The 16,756-nt window shown below is 37.3% G+C and overlaps 1 protein-coding gene across 2 annotated transcripts in view; it reads right to left on the reverse strand.

Annotated features, from left to right (window-relative positions):
- Positions 1–16,756, reverse strand: part of DOCK4 (dedicator of cytokinesis 4) — a gene marked incomplete at its 5' end in the record, with an annotated part of 227,452 nt that overhangs the window by 114,119 nt on the left and 96,577 nt on the right. For both annotated transcript variants that reach the window (XM_082279720.1, XM_082279721.1), the window contains 3 exons: positions 726–858; positions 2,745–2,805; positions 3,423–3,504. In XM_082279720.1, the coding sequence (XP_082135846.1) occupies positions 726–858; positions 2,745–2,805; positions 3,423–3,504 (276 nt within the window). The remainder of the gene's footprint in view (positions 1–725; positions 859–2,744; positions 2,806–3,422; positions 3,505–16,756) is intronic.

Here is a 16,756-nt window from a genome sequence, read left to right on the forward strand (position 1 = left end):
CAGATGGAAACAGGAAAGACATCCATGACTTCAAGATTTGAGTGCTATCCCTGGGAGGGGCAGAACTTTCTCACGCACATGGTGTGTCCCAGGTATAGGTAGTTAGAACAGACCACTCCACAAAACAGTTCCTACTGTAATGTCCAAGATCAGCAGGAAATTACATACATTGAGTTGCTACTAGAAAATTGAACTTTCTTCCAATTGCTATCAGCCAAAATACACTATTTAATCAAGCATTCCTTTTTAAATCTACTTTTGATTTTTCATTCTCCAGCACTAACTGCCTTTTATATTTTTGTTATTCCCATTATATAGTTGCTTCATTTCACAAAAAGGTACTCTGCCTGCTTTTTTTCTGTAGTTACAAAGTACTTCCACGAGATGCCTAGGCAGCACAAGGCACTTAAATAAGTCCTAAAAGCGCTTTATGTTACCATAATAAGAGAGTTCCAGAATAATGTTAAAAATGCCAAAACATACACCAATACCTAAAAAGATGCAGCCTTTATCTTTAATATCATCCCACTTTATAAACACACCTGTAGAACTAGCCAAAATTTCCACACTATGATAAAAAAAAAACAAAAAAAACCCAGCTACTGTGCATTTTTGGAACAGAACGGAGGTAGAGCTATTTACTCACACTGCACTTAACCCCACTGATTCTGATGCAAAATGACTCTAAGGTACTTTCAAAAATTAAGAAAAAAAACATTTCTTACATGTAGACTTTTAAGACGAGGTCATCCTTTGAATCTCCTGCCAGCAAATCTGCAATACTGAGGACTGCACAGCCAAAGGGCCGTCTATATTGTACATTGCAGGCATTTTTCTTTTCTCCAGCTCCCATTCGTCCTGCCAAACAACACACATATTTGATGCATAATCCATGGAACTGCTCTCCAAACCACAGAAGGGAGGCAGCAAGCAATCCAGCTCAGACAATGCCAAGTATACTCTCGTTGGGAACCTGATCCATCTTTATACTACACTCAGGTAACAAATGGTACAGCAAGCCCACTCAATATGTGGTGATCTTGAAAGGTCTCAGACCAGAGCTTCTCCTCATCCTCTTATGACCCCCACTCAACAAACACCCACTTTGTAATACCCAGTCATAGAAACCTCATGACACTATCAAATTAAATTTAGAGCTCAGACATGACAGTGTTCAACATTCACAGTCTCGTAAGAATTATTTTACTGTGCCTGTTGCTACCCATCATTTATGTGAGAGGTGTTGTGATTGAGCCATTACAATTTAGTAATCAAATGCTGTTTCCTTATAGGCAACTGGAAAGCAAGGAGATAACTGACCAGTTGCAGAAGAATGAAGAAGAAGAGATGAAACACAGAGAGAAAGATGACAAAGAGCAGAAGAACAATTTATGGTAAGGAAAGAAATTAGGCAGTCAAGGGAAAGAGCTTTGAAACAAGATGATTTTCTAAGCCTTTTCTATTTGATTTAAATACAATTTATCAATCTTCTTGCTGTGTTCCTGGCATTTGAAACTGCCCTCTTTCTATCCATTTTATTCAATTGTGCACTAGCAGCTATGTATCTTTCCCACCAAGTCTTAATTTCTGACAAAAAAACCCCTATGGCTGCAGCTGCTGCAGGGCAATGTCTCCCACAAATATCCCTATGCATCACAGCAGCTTGTAGAGTAAAGGTTCATTTTCACACCATAAAGCAGATGGATGTTATTTTAACTTTTTAATATTTCAGTGGTTCATGTATAAACTTGACTGTGAATATATTTAAAAATTATACAACTGGAAAAATCATACTCTTTAATATTCTTTAAAACATTTATTCTTCTAATGGTACTTACAATCAGAGTTTACCATATCTTTTCTAAAACCTTGCCAATAAAAACAAAACACTGTATTTTGATGAAATATCAAATCATCATAAAAATGCAAGGAAAATTATTTCTCAAAGTCGTAAAATAAAGCTTACTTTGTAAGAAGTTGTTTCTGAACTGAATACTTGTGCTGTAACACAAGTTACAGCAACTATACTTCAAACCAAAATGTCTTTCAAAAATAGGAAGAAAAGTTATATTTAGCACTGCACTGATGCAACTAGAAGCAATTTACAAAGAAAACAATATATCTAAGATATCAGAAGCAGACCCAAAGATTATTGTTTCACATCAGTACAGCCCAGAGGATAACTTCTTAAAATAAGTACCTAACACAAATGTACACTTTTCTTCTCCACTTTTTTCCTAGAGGACTTGGTATCTGTCTGCAGCATCAGAGATTAAAATTTTTATGAAATATTGTCCATTTTTTCCCTCTCACCCTTTCTAAAGCAGTCAGGGAGAAGACAAAATTCATCTGAACAATTTCAGATATACATCAGGTATTATATACAAATTAGGTACACTAAACGTCCAGGCAAGTTTTTCTTTGTTCAAAGGATGCTTGAAATTACAAGAATGGACTCCCCAATGACAACTCCATCATCTTAGCACAGTTCATATTTGACAGTTTCATTTTGTTTTGTGATAGTAACAAAGTATACTGCCTCTAAACTCAGTTAGCAGTATACTTGATAAATAACATAAAACAATGCTGAGAAAGCCAAAGCAATTTTTCCAACAAAACTCGGGCATTTTCTTTTCCAAAAATTTATTCAGAAGTCTAGCTATTATAAAAATCCCAAAAGCTAGCTCCAAGCAGTTTTCTTTTATTTACTGTCACACGTCTAACAAATACAAGATTATACCTACCTATTCGGATGATGTGCACAGTGATATAGATGTCCTTCCTGAGTTCACTGCTACCCAAATCCTGCACAAGATCAGAACCTCATTATTTATGACTCCTGATTAAAACGCGACATTTAAAGAGATCTGTACACACTGCTTTCGCTGCCAGTGAAAGTGATAAATGAACAGTGAGTTCATTTATACAGCATTGACAAATCCCTTCAACACTTTAAATTGGCAGTCATGCACTCAAAATGAGTGTCCTAAAATATCATGGTTAGAATTTCCTGTAATGTAGCAAAATCAGTGGGAGGGCACAAGAGACTTGTTGTGTGCCTTGAAAAGCAGTGATGCATTTGTGCAATTCCAAATATTCTGGAAGTACAGCAAGTGCTGCACAAACAATCGTTTGGGTGTAAGAAGTACAAGGAGGAAACATAACTGGTCCTTGTTGCAGAGAGAATAACCAGTACATATGCCTATGTGGAAGACCAAGGAGTGTCCACATACTGCCAGAAAACTTTCAAGTTGGGATTTCACCCAAAGCCTTCAGCTGCTCAAACCAGCCCTTTGAGTTGATGTTCATAGCAATGTACAAGCTTAGGGAGCAGTTCTGAGTCAACCACAGAATAACAATTTAATCCAACTTCTATTTTCAACATCTTGCACAAAAAAAGATTGAGACTAGGAAGAACTCACCACAAAGAGAGAACAGTGTCTTTCAGGCTTTTCTGGACATTTTGGCAAACCATTTCTATTCAGTCTTAAAAAAAATCTTTCACTGTAAGAAAACAAATATGACAGATATGTTGAACAACACTACAGCAAAAGCAGATCTCATTTTGATCTTATTTCCAGATGCAACCTTCCTCAAGATACAAACGAATGAAACAATTTATTTCTGAAAGTCTCAATAAAAAAAGGGAGACACAAGTGAAGGGCAGTGATTAACTTAATCAACTAACAAAATTACTAAATCGCAATACAAAATAGAAGACTGATTGTCATTTGGAAGAATGATATTGTACATCCTAGTACACAGAAACACAAGCAATAAAATCCATTTATCCTAAAACTAAAATTGGATATGTAGTAAGTTGGTATTGATTCTTGCTAAACAAATGTCAACATCACCATGCTTGTATTCAACCAATATTCTTTTTCATATGTAGGATGATGATTGTAGGAGACATTTTTCTTATGCAACTCTATTAAAAACTCTCACTACAGTACACTGATTTTAGCAGTTTTGTAAAGAGTCTTGAAAGTTCCAGCAGGGAAAATTTCATTTTTGAAATCCTGTTTTGCAATCGACAGTGAGGTGTTAAATGCTGCAGCTGATATAAGTACCAATACTGCTAGTAGGGAGGTGCAGAGAATTCTTATTTCCAAATAGAAGAGGGCACAAGACCCCACTGGAAGAGAAATTACTTTTTGAAATATTTCCATTAGATAGTAGGATTTATGGATAATCTCTAAGCAAACCTGGGAATTCATGTACAGCAATATGATGAAAAAGCAAATTTTCCATGCTTTGGATAATTTTCTCTAAGACAAGAAGCCTCACAAGAAATGTAACAATCACATTTCTGCAGTGATAAATGTAGAAGATGGGAAAGGCAAGTAAGTGTTATGTACATTTCCCCTCACCCTATCACCTCCAGCCCCATCTGGCCAGACACGAGTCTGGATGTCCTGTAATGGTCAAATCAGAAATAAAATTTCCTAAGTACAACAAATTTTTTTTCTCAGCTGTATCCACATCTTCTCCTTGTTCTGGAAGCTAAACATGGTTTACCACTGCTCTATATCAAGCATAGCTTTTCAAAATTTAGCTGGAAAATCACTAGGAATATGTTGGATAAGATCCAGCTCAATAGAGACTAATTAAATCTTTATTGCACCAGCATTTGCCTTGTAGAAGATCTGCATCGATCACTCACAGAATCAGTCACTCACATGGAAAGAGACCTCAAAGGGCCTCTCTGTCCAAACTCCTGCTCAAAGCAGAGTCGGCTGTAAGGTCAGATGAGCTTGCTGAGAGCTTCAGCCAGGCGGGTCATGAAAACCTTCAGCTATGGAAACCACAAAGGCTCTCTGAAAAACCCATTCCAGTGTCTGACTGCCCTCAATTTTTTCTTTACATCCAGATGCACATTCTCTTGTTTCATTGTATATCCCTTGTCTCTCATTGTCCCACCATGCACTGTTGATGTTATTGATCTTCTGTAGGTAAATGGGGACAAACTTTTTACCACGGACTGTTGCCATAGAACAAGGGGTAATGATTATAAACTAAAAGAGGGTTGATTCAGATTAGAAATAAGAAAGAATTTTTTTACAATGGCAGCGGTAAAATACTGGAACAGGTTTTCCAGCGTGGTAATAGATGCCCCACCCATGGAAATATTCAGTCAGATTGTGCAAGGCTCTGACCAGCAAGACTCCAAGACTCTATGATCTTGAAGGACTTTTCCAACCTTAATGATTCTGCAATGATGTCCCAGCTCATCGCATGGGGGCTGAACTAGAAAAGTCCCTTCTGACCCAAAACATTCTATGCATCTATGATTATTCTGTGATTTTAATTCCCCTCAAAACTGCTGCTTCTCCAGTCTGAACAAGCCCCACAGCTTCAACCTCATGTTCCAGGGCAGGAGCTCCTGTCCACAAAGAATGTGAGGCCTTCTGCTGAACTCACTTCAGCTCATTAATATTGGTCTTGTACTGAAGGACCCAAAACTGGCATGGTCTGACCAATGCTGAGCAGGGATGATCGCTTCCCATAAGTAACGGGCTAAGTTCTTTTTGACGCAACCCAGGATACTGTCACACTCAGGAGCACATTTCTTAAGAGCTATGTCTGGAGAATGCTTTATGTTTCTATGTGCCAGCTATCCAGGCTGAACCTGTAAATACTTAAAACTTTCTTACTGTGATTCTTTGAAAACTTTTGTGCAATCTTCAGCTGTACAGCTTTTTTATCAGATGCCTTAAAAGGCAGAACCTAAGGAACAACAGTTAAGCTCATGCATCAAAGTACATGAAAATGTTATTTCCTAAGCAAAATGCTATTTTTCTCATTCATGTTTCATGATACAGCAAACTTCTGCAGCTTAGGTCTCCATGAGAGCATTAAAATTGAGTTTTAAAGACTGTTTATGTAAGTGTATTTTTACAGAGAAACAAGTTCGTATTTTGCTGTTGATTTACAACTGGTTTCAAAATAATTATGCCCTTTCATTTAGAATTTAGCTCATTTGTAATATTGGAAAATACAGTAAAAAAAAAAAGTGCAGAGCTTTGTTTATAAGTCTCACACAAAGTTACTGTACATTGAACAAGAATTATTAATTATATTACCAAAGTAGATAAAGTTTTAGGAGCCCATTATGTGTGGCACCATGCCAAATCAAATACAAATGAAAAAGTCTTTGTTTCAGCACTAATACAGCTTCTGTGCACTGAAGCCTGCAGTGCATTGGTACGCATCAATAAAAATTTGGCCAGTAAAGGTGATTCTGAATTTCACCGCTTTATCTTCAGTCTGTACAATTTAAAAGTAATACGTACATATATATACACACCACATTTCACCATGTGTTTGCCTTTAAAACAAATGCTAGATATGTTGGTTCAAAGAAAAATACTATTCATAAACTTCATTGTTTACCTGTTAACTGGGAAATATATTTAACTGGGAGTGTACTCTGTATTTAATTAAATTTACATTCCACACAAACAAAGGCACATCTTTCAAAAGCTTCCTATTCACTGTCCACTACAATATGAAATTTTCAAGCTCTACTTATACTCACAGATCATGAGATTATGATTCACAGCACAGCTAAAAGCCAAGACTTTTGTGATGCCACAAAGAAATATACTGATTGCAACCAATATGTAATGGTTATGCAGATCTACTTCCCTCATTTGAATTTGAAATTTTGTTTCACTGAAGCAGAGGACCCAGTGCCAATAAAAAAAGCAAACCAAAACCAACAAATAAAAAAAAAAAAAAAAAAAAAAAACCAACCCCCCACCAAAAAAACCCCCAGAAAACAAACAAACAAAAAACCCCCCAACTTAATTCTTGTTTGGTGCTTTATGCTTTATGATACCTTTTTTTCACTAGAAACATATGACAGTACCAGTTACAGCTCAGATAAAAATGGTTATCTTTGAACATTTCCAGGGAGCAAATGCAAGCAGTTAGACTTGTAAGATTACAAGACAAAAATGGCAATGTTATATCTACGTACATAGAGCATGGGCATTTATATACCATTTCAAAGGATTTTGGTAGAGACAAACAGGTTAGAAAAAGTGCTAAGGAAAGTAAACAGCCTTCATAAAATAAAGACAGACTTCCCAAGATCTGAAAGCTTGGCTTCAAACAGCAGTAAAAATCTCAAGAAGGTTAAATCTAGAGCTAGTATCTTACTGCACAGCAGTTTTCTCATCAGTCAGCTACACATACATAGATACAGCAAGTACACACAGCAACACAGAAATACCTCTTCTTTGTATTAGGATGATTTGATTTTCATTTGGACTACAACACATTTTTTATGAGCACCAATCTCACCACTTAAACGTGCTGTACACATTTAAACTCATCTGTCTTCCCACTGAAAATAAGGAAATAACTAATGCTGGAGAGAATAATTTAAGAAGGTCAGCAAGGGATTTTTGTACTGTAACTTCTTATGTATTAGCAGAGTAACAATGTGTTCCAAATCTGCAGGCTTAACAGATGCATTTTAAAGAAACACGGCTGAAAACTGTTCTATTTTCATATGTGACCCCTATTTCCTTAGTATTAGCAGGAAAATATTACCAGTCACATGATACCAGTCTAGACAGATTGCCTGCTGTATGATTTATAAACACACTACTGAAAAAAAAAATCCAGCCAGATTTATACCACATGGCATATTCTTGTGGCAAAACTATGACATCAAACAGTCATCAAACTCTCAGTACAGCTCCACTTTCAGACATCTTTATAAATGCTCTCTAGTTGAAAATAGTTTACAGTGATTTCCAAAGTAAATAATGAGGGGCAATGAGAGAATTCTGCCACATAATTCACCACCTCAAGTTTACTACATTCCAGAACACTGTTAATGGATGCTCATTAGGAACTTCAATTTGAATTTACTTCATTTACAGTTTCATAAAACCCAGATCAGACATAAAATGTTACCCTCATACTTAGTGGTGAAATACAGAGGAATATTGTACAACATATCATAAGTTACTGAAAGATCATAAAGCCTAAAGTATATCCTTAATCAGCAAATAACAGTGATAAATGTGGCAACATGACTTAGCAGTACCAGCTGATCCACAGCAAGTCAGCCCCAGTATTTCATCTTTTATGTACTTAAAAAACCATTCCCAAATTTCTAACTGTAAAATACAGGCAATAAGCAAAGGGGGACAGAAAAGGAAGAATGAATACTATAAAGATAAGATGTCAGCCAATCTCAGATAAAAATCAAAGCAAAAATACTAACAAAAATAAATAAAACAATCTTATGATGGTACATCGAAGCTTATCTTTCTGTCCCCTAGCCCCATGGTGACAACATGAGGGAAGAAGAAGAAAAAAAACATTCAAAGAATGTTCCTAGATTCATGCAGTGGAGCCCAATTTTCCTTGGCTAGATGCACAGTTAACAAGAAAAAGAGAAAGCAGAAAAGGAGACTGGAGGAAAAGTAAAACAGACTTATATAGCTAAATCAAGCTCCTGCTCTCATCCTCTGTTACCCTTTATTAACTGAAGATAGCATTGAGAAATTTGTTTCTATTACTACAGTTTTTATGAACACACCCAACATTATTTTAGATATTTGCAGCTGTATTTTAACTGAAAGATGGCATCACACATTTCTTAGAAGAGTGAGAAAGCAATAATTTTAAATTATTTTTCATGATGTACCAGGAGCCAGAGAAGATGACTGTTTAAAAACAGAATACTGTTTTTAGGAATCTATCAGCAGGTATTTAAAACTGAAGAAAAAACATATACTAGAAGCTGGAGCCTTCAGTGATCTTAGTCTGCCACCACAGATAAACATTTTTGCATCACAGCATTACCAGTGCACAGACCTACATACCCTTTAAGCTGAATTACAGTTTTGATTATTATCCTAGTCACTGACTAAGGTAACAGCATGGGTACAAGCAGATTTGCAGTATTTTCCCCCAAATATGGAAATTAAACCTGAAGAGAGCAGGAGGAATTGTTAAAGTCAAGGGAAACAACAGCATTTAAGAAAATTCCCCTTCCTCCAACACCACCTGGCTTCCTATGTATTCAATGCCATTTGGAGGTTTCCAAGCAGCAAGTCTGTATTTTATGTCAATCCTAACATGCCTTTCGCTGGTAGCCAGTGTGACTGCAACATGTTCTTAGTGAGATGATCTGTAAACCAACTATATATAAACATACAGAGATATATATACACATACAGACACCACTGGTGCTCAATACATCTCATGGTTACCTAAATCTGGTACATACATGTCATGGCTGGCCCACAATTCCAACACTGCATTCATTTCTGAATGTAGCTAATCGTTTAAGCTCCACCAGCTACATGATAGGTCACCTTTTCCAGTGTTTTCATCATCACATTTAAAAACAGCTATATCTCCTGTCAGTTTTCAAGTTTTACAACAGAATCAGAAAGAGGGTTATTTGTTAATGCATATGAGCGACATAATCAATACCACAGGCTCCTCTGGCTTGGGATGGTTTGTCTTCTTTAAAAATGTGTCTAACTACACAAGCCCAGATACAAGACCTATATAAGCTAGCACCCTTAGTCCAACTACAGCAAGTAGAAGATATTTGAGAAAGAATCTTTAAACAGTGGATGGGAAAGTGGATTTGTTTCACTGAACATGGCTCTTCCTGAGGGGAACTGAGCTACATCAAGAAATACAACTAATTTCTAACACACCCTCAGTTCTGGGAGGGCTTATGAAATATATTATTAAAATCAGACTCTGCCTACCTATAAAATATAACACCAAACTGTCTCAGAAGCATTTGCTTGCTAGACTACACTTGTGGCTTTTTTTTTAAGGAATTTATTCCTACCATATCTACTTCATTCTACTTACTCACAAAAGTAATTTGTTGTAAAGTCACACGCAGCAGCTCCCATACAAAGGCTGAATAGGACAGTCAAGACCATCAGGCCAAAGCAAAGATGATTGCTGAAACACCAACTCCTCAAAAAATACTCGTACTAGCCTGAAGAAAAATGTTAATTCTCTTGCAATTCAAGAATAGACAGTATTTAAAGAGCAATTTATCAAAACTGTCTCATTAACGACAACAAATTACACAGCATTGCAAAAAAGTCAGATAAAATGAATGATTTGTAAAAGGGCTGTGGTTTAACCCCAGCTGGTAACTCAGCTACCAGCTCACTCCCCCGCAGTGGGGTGGGGGAGAGAATTGAAAGAGTAAAAGTCAGAAAACTTGTGGGTTAATATAAAGGCAGTTAAACAGATAAAGCGGAAGCCACACACACGAGCAAAGCAAAGCAAGGAGTTCATTCATCACTTCCCATGGGGAGGCAGGTGTCCAGCCATTACCAGGAAAACAGGGCTCCATGAGAGGTAACAGTGGGTGAGGAAGACAAATACCATTACTCCAACCCCTTTCCTTCTTTATTTTCCCCCAGCTCCATATGCTGAGCATGATATCTTACGGTGTGGGATATCCCTGTGGTCAGTTGGGGTCAGCTGTCCCAGTTGTGTCCCCTCCCAACTCCTCATACACCCCCAGCTTCCTCACTGGCAGGATGGGGTGAGAAGCAGAAAAGGACTTAACCCTGTGTAAGTTCTGCTTAGTAATAGCTAAAACATCCCTGTATGCCCAGCACTGTCCTCAGAACCAACCCAAAACACAGCCCCCTACCAGCTACTGTAAAGAAAATGAACACTACTCCAGCCAAAACCAGCACAAAACAGAAATGTTACTAAAACAGCTAGAACCTCTTACAAACCAGGACGAAGTGTTTTGATCCCCTGGTGTCGTGGGTAACACAAAATGTTATTGTATCCCTGTGGTGGGCACCATCTCGGAAAGCGTCAGACACCATTTTCCCTTTGTCTCCCTACGCGGTCAGCAGTGCGGGCCGCCATCTTAGGAGGGGGTGGTACCCTGCCAATTTAGGTAATCTCTTCATTCCCCCAAGGTTCCTGACTTTTAGCAATTCTGTATCTAGTGATTATTTACTTTCATTTTTGCCTGTTGCTGTTCTGCTTGTTAAGTAAGCTATTATTTTTTTCACTGATACCTACTCACATTTCTTCCTTATTGGTGGAAAGGGATTGGTTGAAACTAAGGAGAGGAAACTCATTTTAGAGTGTGCACCTCTTTAAATTGTCCTAAACCAAGATACCTGGCAATGAAGGTTAATCTTAATCTGTAGAAAAGATCTTCTTACAGAAACTACCACAAAGCCAAAACATCTGGCAGGAGGATACAGTTGTGTCAAACATTCCTTTCATGCACCTTCTTGCCACCACTCTTGCATGAATCCCATCTGCTTATACTATTGTTGTTGATGAGTATGTAAAACTGAGCTATGAGTAGAATTACTTAATTGTGAGGGAGAAATGAAATATATATTTGCTACTGATATTGGTATCCCTGCCCATGGCAGGGAGGGTGGAACTAGATGATCTTTTTGGTACTCTTCTAACCAAATCCATTCCATGATTGTCTGGTATCTGAAATCTAAAAAAAATTAAAATATTAATAGGCAAAAAGGAGAAAGAGGATAGATCTGTAGAAATATCTGTAAGGTACCAACCCACTGCTTTTGAAATTTCTTATTGGTCCTGGCATGTTCTTGTGAAGAGTTTCTAAATCCAAAACAGATTTCAGGTCAAAATGTGAAATCAGACTTAGGGAAAGAATAGAAAAGACAAAAGTAAGCTTGAATACCCATGGAATACCTAAGAGGCTCAAGTTCCTGTGTTTGCTTATGGAATGTTGATTATTTTATGGGTCAGTAAAATAGCTATAGTGAGCAACTGTTTTGCTATGTAAAACAACAAATGACAATGTACTAAACAGGGCACACTGACTGACTGGGCCAGTGCTTCAGTGTTCTCGCCTCTGGAGGAACTCCACAGCAGCCAGTTCAAGATAGTAGTCTCAAGCAAAACAGCAGAATTCAATTCAGGCACATCACTTTTCCAGTCTGACCGGAACAAAGAAACGATCTTTTTGCTAAACTCCACTGACAATTCCTACTCCAAAACATCTCCACATCTAGGATCCAAGCAGAAAGACTTTTACGACTACGCTACTCCTGCCAAGAAAAGGCTAACTGCCTATATATGCCCTGACTATATTCCTGCACATAGGAATTTTTCTGCTCACAATGAGTAACTGGAAAAAATGATGCACATTTTCTGAAGGGAAACTTTTGAACAAGTTTCTGGAGCTTCAGGCTTCTCTTTTAAGCTGCTTTTTGTAAGCCCAATTACAGTCACACTAATACATTCTTATCCACAAGAATGGGCAAATTACCATATTCTAGAGCCAGTAATTAAGCCTGATTATATATTGTGTATATGTATACATATATCAATATATAGGATGATATAATTTTAAAAAAATAGCAATCATATTCAGAAATGTACATACCAAGTTAGCCATCTAAAGACGTATTTTTATTGCAAACGCATAGAAGATTGGTACAAGAGTAGCGGCTGCTCCCTTGTCAAAGTGACCTTTATGTTTTCTTTGAGGTGTTTCAACCTTCCTGCTAAAATTAGGACTAACTCTTGAATAAGCAGAAGTAAATAAAACTAGGCTGGTTTTGTTTTATTTTGCTTCTAAGGAGTGACAAACCAGAGCAGTAAGTGACTATAGTAGAATGGAGGACTCCTTTAAGAGTCTGCTAGGCAGAAGAACCAAGATGTTTCATCTCTGCTGCATCTATGAGGCACATATATATATATATATATATTTATATATATACACACACACATATATATGTATATGCACTGATTCTGTGTAATTCGCTTTAGCACGGTTTTAATACTGTGAAAGATAAGATATTTTTGTGAACAAGGCACAAGAAATTGAAAACAACACTGAACTACCCTATGCTGTGATCCACTAAAAGTGCAATTATGCTTTTGTGGAAATACTGTAACAGAAAAGTAGCCTTAAGCTAATTCATTGCTTCTGGTTCCCATGGGTTGTTCCCTTTACCAGTAATGCTGCTAGTTCCTCCAGCTTAAATCCCCGCCCTGCCTAGCAGGCACATTTGCATGCAGAAAGTCAAGATCCAAGAGTACTTCAAGACAAAAAGCATCCATGGATAATGCAGAGGTATCTGAGCAATGATTTCCAAGGAACAGTATTAACAAAGTGAAGGTTAAACACACTAAAAACAGCATTTTAAGGGGAAAAGGTAGCGTAGTCTATCACCTAATGATAGATTAAAAATTTTAAGGAGCACCTGGATTGTGCCCCTTATATAAATAATTCACGTTACTGAAAAAGTACAACAAAGTCCAGTCCGAACTCTGCCTCTAGTCACTGCTCACTCCTCCCAGAAATTCTGTGCTATTGGTACCAGGTAATTATGCCTGAGGCACAGTTAAAACACATTCCTCAACAACTCAAAAATACAACATCCACTTTTTTTCCCCCCAGAATCATGCTAATTCTCATAGATAATGTTAGAAACAAACCTCTGTCTTTATGCAGGGTTATTTATTAATAGAGCCTATGAATTTCCATGACATTCAAACACAAAACTTAAATATCAAACAATCAGATATAGAAAAAGAAACCATATGCAGAAGCAGAAAATCTTAATATCAACTAATGTGCATGCAAGTATGCTCATATATAAAAATTATTTCTCCCTCTCTCTCCAGCTTCTGTATTTGAGATACATTGCACCATCTAAACTTATTTCCAAATCTGGGTTTAAAGTGTCCTCACAGTCATTTTCCAAACCTATTTTTTTCTCATCTCTGATGCTATAATAAAATAAAGAAACAAGAGTCTGAAAAGAACATGGAAAGTAATAATAGACTCACACATTGTAGACCTGGGAGTCCTGGTGGACACCAAGTCAAACATGGACCAGAAATGTGCCCTTGCAGTACAGGAGGCCAATGATATCCTGGAGTGCATTAAATAAAGTACCACCAGCAGGATGAGGGAAGTGAGCCTTTTCCTCTCTACTCAGCACTGGTTATACCACAACTGGACACAATTAAGGGACTGGATAGAATGCTGTGACAGCTGGGACTGTTTAGCTCGAGAAGAGAAAGCTCAGAGGGGATCTTATTAATAAACTGAAATATATCTGAGGGGAGGGTGCAAAGAGGACAGTCAAGCGATTTTCAGTTGTTCCCAGTGAGACAATGGACATAAACTGAAGCATGGGAGGTTCCCAAAAAGCATCAGGGAACAAATTCTTTTCTAACGGATGGTATCTGAGCACTGGCACAGGTTGCCCAGGGAGGTTGTGAAATCTCAGTCCTTGGAGATACTTAAGAGCCATCTGGACATGATTCTGGGAAACAAGCTCTAGAGTGGTTAGACCAGATCACTTCTGGACTTTCCTTTCAGCCTCAACCATCCATTCCATGATTTTCTGATTATGTGTAAGTACCACATGCAGGTAGCCCAGATAGACAGCCAGGTCATTTGGGTCTCTATGGAAATACGGTTCTTTACACAGTCTTTTCCATCTTCCACCTCTGAAAGTTAGTAACTGCCATGATGCAACATCCTGTCACTTCTCTACTTGCCCAGAAGTTCCAAATGACTATAATTAATGAACTATTCCTCACAACAGCATGTGACATATTTTTCTTGAGCCAGTGTCAAGGTTCTTCAACTGTACTTTTTTATCAACTTCTGTAGCCTTGCACTGAGTACACACCCTACAGCTTCACAAATATAATCTCCATCTCCTTTGTGGTCTAGTGTTCAACATGACTTAGAAGCAACAAGGAATTTATTTGAGTCTCCTGCATTTAGAGTGCTGATGTCTGGAGTACTGATCCTAAGTAAACTAGATACTGAAAGTCAAGTGTAACCCACTGCTGAGCTTAAAATAATATTGAATATTTGAGCTCCTGCTCAAGACAGACCATAGGGATATCTTTGAAGAAAGACATCTTGGGTTGTCAGTAGTGAGCCTTCAGGGTAGAGAAAATGTATTATTAGCTTGATTCAAGAGGTATCCAAGCCCTTCTTTGCTGTTCTTACAGTAATAGTCAGTTGCACAAATTTTAGTTAGTGATGACTAAAAGTCATGTTCTTTGAGATGAGCAGTTCTCAGGTTTGAAGATGCTGATGGAGGTTGTAAAATATGTCTTTAAACATTCTCTTCTATAACAAAATCCTTTTAAGATTATTGTAGAATAGAGGGGGAAGGGAGTATTTGTTCCTTAAAGAGAGAATGAAAATAGGTTTTTCCAAAAATTTAAAAATTAGAACATCAAGTAGTGAGTATTTTGACTAATTAAATGTGGATTTTAGCTTTTGGTGAGTGATTTCACTGAATTACATGAATAACAAAACTGAAATAAGAAAGGGATAAAAAGATTGATGATGTGGATGTCACTAAAAGGTGATATTGAAAGTACAACAAAGGAAGGATAATCTTATTCTTTGGTATGGTCTGGAGTTTACACACTCATTAAGGATATAATCAAAAGCTCACAAAAAAAAAAGCAGTTTGCTTTCACTGGCCTTGGATAAACAGCCTATTCCTCTTTGTGCTGTTTAAGAATCTCTTCTCATTTGAGGGCAATATGATAGTTACAAAAAAGGTTGTTCAAGGTGATAGAAAAAGGAGGATTAGCATGCCAACTTATCTCTGCTCCTCACATGGATGGGGCCAGAGGCATCAATCATTTCTGATAAGACGTTCATATCACATTGACACAGACACAAAGTGTATATCAATGAAAGAAAGTCTTAACATGCTCCATATTACTGTGGAAGTGCTGCCTTTAAATTTTCCCATTAACAGTACTGCTACTGGAAAAAAAGAAAATGGTTTAGAAAAGACAATCCTACAAGAACTATGGGTCATATTACAGATTTAAGAATTTCTACAGCAGTATGTTGGCATAAGACAGAGGCACAAACTCTACATAAATGTAAAGGTCAGCAAAGCGAATGGGACTCTGAGCAGGAGATGATGCAGCATTCTTATGCATAATCATCAATGCCAGCAACAGGGGTCACAGTCTGAACAGAACAAATGTAGGCAGCAGCCTTAACACCTTCCATTCCCTTTTTCATAATACACTACCCAGTGTTGCTGGTGTTTTCAGAATTCTCTTAAAAAAACCCACACAGTATCTCTAGATGGTAATGTGCTATATATATTAATACAGTTTTATGGGATCTACAGTGGAAAGGTAGGAATTGCAGAGGACATGGGGATAACTTGATGTTTTGAACACAAACATCTGGTAAATATTTCTTTGGGCTTTTTGACTGCTTTTTTTTTTTTTTTAATAGCAGCAGAATATTCTTAGAGCAAGAAATAAAATTAACACAGCCTCAGTGAATAATGCACATTGTCCAGAAAACAGCTAAGCTGTTACTTTGTCCCTTGCCACTTGTTAAACTGATTCTATTAAAAGCTAATAAGTGAGATCTTTCCAGGATCTGATAAAAAAAAAATCAATATCTTTTTGATTAAATGATTGGTGTTCTTCGAGCTCCAGTGTAAATGGGCCCTCTGGCTATACTAAGGTCATCACTGCTGCAAAAAACTGCTGTACTGGGTAACTGATACTAGTACATGTGAATGGAAAGCACAGACTGTCATCAGATGTCCTTTATTTGTCTGAAAATCTGGCACTACAAAACTTTTAACTGTGTAACCCCTTCAAGTACATATTATTGGCTTTTTAAGTGTGATCCAACTGCTGAAAGAAAAGTTTGTTTCATTAACTTCTATTCGGGTAAGAGAAAAATATATCCCCAAAGCCAACAATCATC

The sequence above is a fragment of the Coloeus monedula genome (genome assembly GCF_965178545.1).
Source record: "Coloeus monedula genome assembly, chromosome: 4".
In the NCBI taxonomy this organism is placed as follows: Eukaryota; Metazoa; Chordata; class Aves; order Passeriformes; family Corvidae; genus Coloeus; species Coloeus monedula.